Below are 8,903 nucleotides of genomic sequence, written 5' to 3'. Positions count from 1 at the left end.
TGATTTTCACTATCCTAGAGAATATATGCATAATTAAGTTGAGTCTATGGGTTAGTTGGATATATAATAGACAATAACTAACCCTATCTGTAAGCCAGTGTGTATGAAAATTGCGACCTATTGGCTAACAGAGTTCTAGCTACAGAGACTGCAAGTGTGTACATGCGCTGCATGCTTACATACCATCTGGCTCCGCTGTGTTTGAACTTTCAGTTTCCTTCCGCGGTCACACAGCCGCCACGTAAACACCACATGCCCCCCAAGTCCCCAACCAAAACGAGCTTCGCATTCTATTTTTACTCTTCCCCCTGCTATACTTCCTCCCGACCTCTCAACATTCCCAACAGGCTGCATATGCTCGTAAAAGAAATTTCTCCATCAGAATTAGAAACACTAGCAAAATCGCAAGGAGAACTCACTCATGCTCGAGATAGCAAGCACAGTTCATCATGGACGCAACGATTGGAGAGTGTTCACCTTCTGTGGAGCGGTCATTCGAGGGGCAGCCACCTCCTGGGTTCTGGGGGCAGGTGACGATGCGGTCCATGGCTGTTGCGGTGGTGCTTGCGGCCATCTTCTCCTTTGTGACACTGCGGATCCACATGACTATCGGGATTGTGGGAGCGCTAAACATGCCCACCAACGTCCTCAGCTTCTTCTTCCTTAAGAGCCTCGTCACCGTGCTGCGACGCCACGGCATAGCTGCAGTGCCATTCACGCGCCAGGAGCATATCTTCCTCCAGACCTGTGTCATCACCTGCGTTAACATTGCACTCTCAGGTGAGTATTACGGGCTGGTAATTTTAGAAATTATCTTGCTGTCCTTGTGTTAGGTAGAGCTGTCTATGATAATAGATAGTGTCAAGAATAGGTGCGTGCCCTTATTTATCGGATTGTTTTGCTTCACGTACTAGTGATTTTTCCCCTTGGAAGTTAACCGAATGTCGGTGGTTATCTAGGTGGTTTTGCAACGTACATTGCAGCAATGAATGATGAAGTGGCAAAATCTCTTATAGATGATACAAATCCAAGAGACATTGTTGACAACATATCGACTGGACAATATATGCTATACCTTTTCGTTACTGGTCTGATGGGAATATTGTCAATTCTGCCTCTGATTCAGGTAATTCATTTTCAATTAATTTATCCCTGTTATATTTCTACTGCTAACTCTCAATACTTTGACAAGTAACTGTTTGGCAACACTCCTTGAATTATATATATAAACCCTCTATAATCTGGGGGAGGGAAAAAATGGATAAAAATTACATATATTACTCCGATGAGAAAACATCCTCATAGGAAAATTAATGAATTATAGATACATAGAATTCAAGTATCAATACAAAGAAAATATAACGTTGTTTGTCTACGACCACTAAACAGACAACACTGCAAAGGCAGAACTGGTCTAGATCACAAGATCACGGTGAGCAGAAGAATACATGATCTCACATACATAGAGACAAAATGTCCCAAATGTAATTACTATACACTTTCACAGCATCAATGCTTTGCTTAATTTACAGTAGTAAACTATTTAACAATGTAGTGGAAAACAATTGTTGAAGAAAAGAGTGCATAGGAGTCGAGCTAAATTTATGCTGCCCAATTTGCCTCTGTGAAAGCATTCAACTACCAGTGGAAAGATTGAATTTTGTGAAGCAGAGTAGGCATTATTATCTGCGACTTTAAGTTCTTGGGAACCAGATCGCCATGAAAACAACAATTCGTTCTCAGTCTTCTCATTCAAACGATAACATAGAGTGATGATTTTAAAAAATAACCGCAGACACTTATTTGTTAATAAAATTTCTAGATTGCCATGTGTTTCATATGTTTCTGAAATGTTATCACAACTCTCATCTGGATCTCATGACTATAGAAAGTTTGGGAGTGATATACTTAGAAAAATTTCCATTAACATAACCATTTTCAAACATGAAACACAAGCTAAATTATGGGTTATCTTTATAGAGAAAAGTGGGAAAATTTTCCATTACATTTGCTGTTGTATGGTTAAATCACTCGACCACTTCAAAGATATGAAACAGGGGGAACATGAAAATTGAAATGCATATACCTTTATTTCTCTGTGTACTATAATTTTGTGAAACAAAAACTGACTTTAATGGAAGGGATACATCAACAACAAATATTCAAGAACTCTCTCTCTCTCTCTCTCTCTCTCTCTCTCTCTCTCTCTCTCTCTCTGTCTCTCTCTGTCTCATACACTCCACTGATGGTTTTTCTTTTCGCCACAGGTCATGATTGTTGACTACAGATTGCTATTTCCAACAGGTTCAGTTGTAGCTCACCTTGTCAATAGTTTTCACACCCCTCAAGGAGCTTATGTAGCAAAGTAAGTAAAGTTCTATACTTTCAGAATGCAAAATCAATATCATGAAATTTATTTGTTCTTTTCAGGTGTTTTTACTATTGTTCATCATCAGTTCAGGTTGCAGGTTGCCACTATATTCAAAACGTTTCTGGGCAGCTTTTCATGGTCCGTGTTCCAATGGTTCTATACTGGAGGCGGTCATTGCGGATTTCAGTCATTTCCGATGTTTGGACTAGGACTATATCAGCATGAGTAAGAAATCTATTCCAAATTATTTCTCAAAAAAATATTTGTTTGTATTATTGCTACCACATTTCACAAGTAATATCCCCTCCGTTCTCAAAAATAGATATCGTTTTAGGCTCCAACACAAGGTAGAAAGGAGTTCTTCTACTTATGCCATGTTTACACATTGATTGCTCCCATCCCCAACTAAAGTCGCATAATCCACTACATTTGATTATCTAAGAAAAATCAACTGCACTTACTCAATGTCAACTCTAGTTCCCAATAACAGTAATGGGCCTGTTTAGAAAAAAACACCCTACACAACCTAAAATGGCATCTATGTGAGAAAAAAAGAAAGTTTATATAATAATATTTATGTCAGAATTGAGGGACTATTTTCTAACTATGATTGTTATTTTAGTTAGAAGTGTAAGAAATAGTTATAGCATAAATAATATATCATTGATATGTTGGGACATGAATATTCCCGTATATGGGGCATGACATATCTGTTCCCTGTACATATATAATATATATATACACACACACACATACATATATATAGAAAAACTAATATGTAGAGTATGAATATATATATACATATATTCTTTTCTTCCAACTGTCCTGGAGTTGGAATAATCACAAGCTTAACAAGTAGGATAACTATGGCACCTTCTTCGAATATTTCTTTAGAGTCCAAGAGCATTTTTATTGCTCTGGCCGCTCTCATTCTGAAGAATGGACCAAAAACGTTCCGGAGTTTACATAGCACCAGTGGGAGCAGCACAATTTGAAGTCTAAACACAACGCAACATCCATATGCTACCTCTCTTCTCACCAGTAACAGACCCATCCTTTCGTAGCCTTACTGACTCGTCACCCAAAACCATTCTACAACACAGATCATTAAGCCATTCTATAGTATCTCCTTGACTTCATCTGTCCCCTGATTCCATCTATCACCATATTCCAGCAGCTTATCACCGGCTTCATCCACACAGTATCCTCGCTGGTTCCATGAGTGCCCCCGAAATATTTGTAGAGTAGTGTTCCAGCTATTCCATCTTCTCCCTTGGGCAACTTCCTAATAACTGGATTCTATTTGCTTACCAACCATTTCTGATATTTCAGTCCATATTTGTTTACTAACAGTGCATTCAAAGAATAAGTGATAAGCAGTCTCAGCTTCACCACAGAATGAACAAGTTTTATAACTAGCTAAACATGTCGTAACTAATTAATTATAATCTACCAGCAGGGGTCAAAAGTGTAACACCCAGGTATCCACATACCTAGACTGCTACCACACAACACCTGAAACTTGCTAAGTCTAAAATTTACAGAAAATTACGGCAGAGTTTCCCTTATAAATACGTACATCCAGGACAACAAATCATTTATTAACCACAAGCATATTGTATAAACAATAATTAACCATTGCAGCCCAACCCAAGGATCCAGAAAAGGCGACCACTCTGACCAGAAGGCTGTCACAACCATACAAATGTTTAACTTAATGAAATTAACAAATAGTGTTCTATTAATTTAAGATGAAGGACAAAATATGGATATGGCTATGTGTGTGCTTAAATCAATGGTGCTACTCCTTCCCCATGCATCTCGTGATCATGTGGTACCTTGAAACATGGTACCTAGAAAGAAAATAAAATACAAGAATATGTAAAAACACTAAACAAGTACGATTCGTAACTAGAAGAACACACCATTAGAATCAATGAGAAACAAGAAAAAACATATTCTTTTCTTTTCATTGAAAACATCAAGGAAATAGTAAAGCAGAGCAAGTGGGGCTAGCACTTGTTCATGGAAATATAAATATAAGAACCAAACTGCATATCCATGGATTGGAAAAAATCCCGGAACCACTACTACAGAACCCCGCATCACTGTGGGTTCAAAAACTGCTTTACTGCCGATTTTTTAACCGAAAATGGTAATCCATAATTACCACAGTAAGCTACAGAATTGGCATTGATAATATGTATCACTGCTGGTTAATGGTACAAACCGACAGTGATAATCCAATTATCACTATCGGTTCATGTAATAAACTGACAATGATAATTGGATTATCACTTCTGGTTCATGTAACAAACTAGCAGTGATACTCCCTACCAATCCCAAATCTAGCTATTGTTGAAAACAATATATTCAAAAAAAAACAACACATACACAAGCATATATACAAACACAATTCATCACAGATCTTTCTAGCTCGACACATTTCATTCACAAATCACATATACATATACAAGTCAATTCAACCTCTCTTACTACCTGAAGTTGTCAATCTAGGCAGGTATCGAGTGCTGATTGAAGGTTGTGCTCTATATGCCGGCTTATAAAACTCGCCTTTTGGACTTATCACTTCATTATTGATGAACCCGATAAGTTGTTCTTGAAATGCATTGATGTGATGTTGCAAGAGTTTACGTGTGTTCAACTTGATTAACTATCATTAGAAAAATTCAAGAAATCAATCCTAAAAAACGTATAGAAACTAACAAGTACACATAAATATGTATTTACCTCTGCATCATCTTAGATCACCTTGTCTCTAGTGAATGTGTGCATGAACTCACATACATAGAAGCCACATAAATTATTGCATGACTCTTGCCTCTTACACTAAAAAAAGATATAAAACATCAATGGTATAGAACTAGTCATTTAGTAGGAATTGAAGACATGGATATTTCGTATGTACTAGAAAGCTGGTTCAGACATTGAACTCCTTCGTGTGTGGATGGTATCAAACATTATTGTTAAAGTATTTTGTGTATGCCCTATGCGTGATTATGAATAGTATTATTAGACTTAGATTTAATTGAATGGAATATTACTAGAGCGAAAAATAAAATGATCAACTTAACCTATTTAGCATGTATATTACAGGTTGAAATTGTATTTGTGATCTCTTTTGTGAGTCAAATACAACGATCTTGCTAATGTCTGGCTGGATAACAAGGAGGATCTAGTGATACCTACAAATATATATATATATATATATATATATATATATATATATATAATATGTGTCTGTATGTCACAATAGCTAATTAGTCCCAACATCAAGTTGTGCATAAAAGAGTAGGACGAGTATGTAGGGAAAAACATAAATAAAATTATAGGGTAATAGTCTGTATGTCTTGTACTGTAGTTGGACCATAGCCTTCCGCACATAGTCCTCGACTTCAACTGGAGTATCTCTCACAAGCATCCCGTTGACAACTGTTGGGTTGAGGAAACCTACTTTGTAAAAGCACTCTTTCCTGCATTTTTGTACCTTCATTCTACATAATAAATAAATTAGAGATTCAATTAAATGGTAGAAGAATGTAAACCATTAGTTATACATATAAGACACAATGTCCAACAATTCATAATAGACACGTCGAGGGCATCTTATGGGTACACGTTATAAATTTCCTTGAATTCTAGCCATAATGTGTCATCGTCGTTGAGGAAATCTTCATTTTTGACTTTGGTGGCGAACATTGCTCTATACTTGCTCGACTCTATCATGTACCACCGATATTTGATAGGATAGGATGTCCATCATATTTGTCTTGACCAACGCTTTGCCCAACTAAAATGGCCATCTAAGCTCTGCAATGCCAATCGGGGCATCCCCTGCAACTTGGGATTCTATCAGTTCGGCTTATACAAGAAACTATTGAATCATGGTCTCTTTCATGTAAGAATTATCCCTAATGTGCTCCTAGTTCAACTTAGGCTTTGGATCTGGCGCCCCATCTTTTTTTGTTTCGTCATGGACATGAAAAACTTCTACACTGAAGGATCAACTGAATCCTTTTTCTTAGGCTCAGCTGGTTTGAAGTGTGCAGTTACACTGACATTCATTATCTGCCTTAATTCCTCATGAGTTTGTTTTGATTGTTGAGGTGGTATTTTTCACTTCGAAGCATAGGTGGCCTTCATCTAAAAGAGTCACCCCCTCGCGTACAAATAGTGTTTCGCTCGTGGAATACTGAGCCATCACAGGTGTGACACCGTTGTGAGCTAGTTCTTTTTCCTTCTTTTCCCAGTCAGGTAATTTCTTCACATACCCATGCATGCCTAATCTGTGGTAGTAAATGTTCTTTTCAGAGTTGGTTTTGTTTGCCTCACTTTAATTAATTGCTTCCTCCAACTCCTTGTACTGCACGAATTCATTCCAATAGTCTTGCACCTTAGGGTATATGTACAATGTTCAGTGTTCGGTCCTTCTTCACATAGTCTATGTACAATGTACCCTTGAAATTCTTAAACGAGTTGGCCATTATATTTAATGCACGACCCTTCACTTACTCAAGGTTGCACCCTTCAGGGAACTCAAATTTGTCTATCAACTTTTTCCACTGGTCATCTGGACAGCCTCTCTAATTTTTGTAGCTGACAGGGACATGTTCCCTGACAAGAACCCGGTATGTTGTCTTATATGGTCCCATTATATGCGATGGCATCGTAGGCTCCCCGATTGAATCAAGCTCCGTGATGACAAAACATCCCATAGGCAACTTGCTAGGACCTCAACCACGCTATCTCTACTCTTCGAACATCGGAGCATATATAGCATCAATCAAGGTTTGACCCTGTGGAGCTTCAATGTTATCCAAGTTGAGGTACTCACTTAGTCTTCCACTACTTGGGCTATCATTTCTCATATGTTTCATGTCCACGTGCCTATCTTCATCCAAGGTTTCACCCTATTCCGAGGAGGGGCGACTTGCTTTTGGAGGTGTCATTCCTACATACAAATTTCCATTTTATGAATTTCTTCATGATAGCAAAAAAAATATATTTATGAAAACTAAGACCAAAGAATGACACCACAATGTCCATAGGCGGTTTCACTTGACATATGCATACCATTGTGTTAAATGTGAACATAAATTACAAAAAATACAATACAAATTTATTAAAAAAAATGTCTCCTAATATCATAAATTCAACAAATAAGTTCAAATTCTATATAAATTACAATATAAATTGTTCAAATATGAAATATGGTCTTACATAAATAGGAGATTGCAAATTCTTCACTTCGCACTTTTCATGGCTGTGAAAGTCTCAATTATGTAATCCTTACTTACTTTGGAGAAAATACCCTACTCATTAAATGTGATTAAGCCAAATAATGGTTCAAAGTTGCTCCATTTGAAAATAATACTCCAATGATATAATGCGGGGCCCAGATGGGTTTAATCCACTAAACCAATTGCAGGAAATAATACCATCATAGACATCTTTCATCATCATCCTAATTGGATCATCTTCTTCTATGTAAGGTGGCATTTCCCAGATTTTTCTAACTATAGTTTCTAACTGGAAATCATAAACCCAAATTACCATTATTTAATAAAGATGATGAAAGTAAGCATTTGACACAATTCAATATCAAATTAAATTCTCAATGAATGAAGGCGGGAGTCAAGGTGGCAAGGCACCAGGGTAGTGGGTGTCATGGCATTAAGACATTGGTGCAACTGCAGTCAGGCATCATGGCGGCAGTTGGGGTTTCTGGGTGTTGCAGCAAAGTGTTGGGGTCACCAGGGTAGTGGGTGTCATGGCGTTAAGACATTGGTGCAACTGTGGTCAGGCGTCGTGGCGGCGGATGGGGTTTCTGGGTGTTGCAGCAAAGTGTTGGGGTCACCAAATTTATACTCGAACGTATCATTACCGTTTCTATTAAAGAACCGGCAATGATATCTTTTTTTGCAGTTTATTAAAATAGTATTTAGACGCATATTTTAAGTTTATTCATGTAGTTTCTTAAATCATAGTATTTACATTAAAGTATATCCTTAATATTTTGTATAGTATGTTTTTACAGTATTCATATAGTTTATTAAAACAGTATTTACATTAAAGCATATCCTTAATTAATACGAAATAGAATAGCATTAATTAATACATATTTTAGCAAATCCTTAATGAATACATCAAATCTTTTTTCAAGTAACAATTAGACCTTCGTTATGATCGTGGCATATGCATGTAGCTTCCTTAGTGTCTTCTATTTGTCTTAGGCCAAAAGGAGAGAGGTCATCAAATTTATTATAGTCTTCCTTGTCGATAACATTTTCAACTCTGATAAACCTTCTTTTTCCTTGAAGAATCATGTGGTGCTCCTTGTCAAGTGGGTCATTTACGTAGAAGACTTTTGTAACATCATTGGTAAGTATGAATGATTCTTCTCTATGACCGACGAGTTTGAGGTCCACGGTAGTAATACCGTACTTGTCGATGTTCACTCCCTCCTGGGATATTGACCCATTAGCACCGAAAAAGAGGGACATTCAACGGT

At 37.2% G+C, this 8,903-nt stretch overlaps 1 protein-coding gene across 1 annotated transcript in view; it reads left to right on the top strand.

Annotated features, from left to right (window-relative positions):
- Positions 1-272: 272 nt before the first annotated feature.
- Positions 273-8,903, top strand: part of LOC133929732 (probable metal-nicotianamine transporter YSL3) — a 62,633-nt gene continuing 54,002 nt past the window's right edge. The window contains exons 1-4 of the mRNA XM_062376519.1: positions 273-780; positions 960-1,126; positions 2,268-2,365; positions 2,462-2,596. Coding sequence (XP_062232503.1) covers positions 450-780; positions 960-1,126; positions 2,268-2,365; positions 2,462-2,596 — 731 coding nt within the window. The 5' untranslated portion in view covers positions 273-449. The remainder of the gene's footprint in view (positions 781-959; positions 1,127-2,267; positions 2,366-2,461; positions 2,597-8,903) is intronic.

Source organism: Phragmites australis, chromosome 9 (assembly GCF_958298935.1).
Source record: "Phragmites australis chromosome 9, lpPhrAust1.1, whole genome shotgun sequence".
Lineage (NCBI taxonomy): Eukaryota > Viridiplantae > Streptophyta > Magnoliopsida > Poales > Poaceae > Phragmites > Phragmites australis.
Note: the sequence above shows the minus strand (reverse complement) of the source record. Positions and strands in the feature narration are given on the sequence as shown.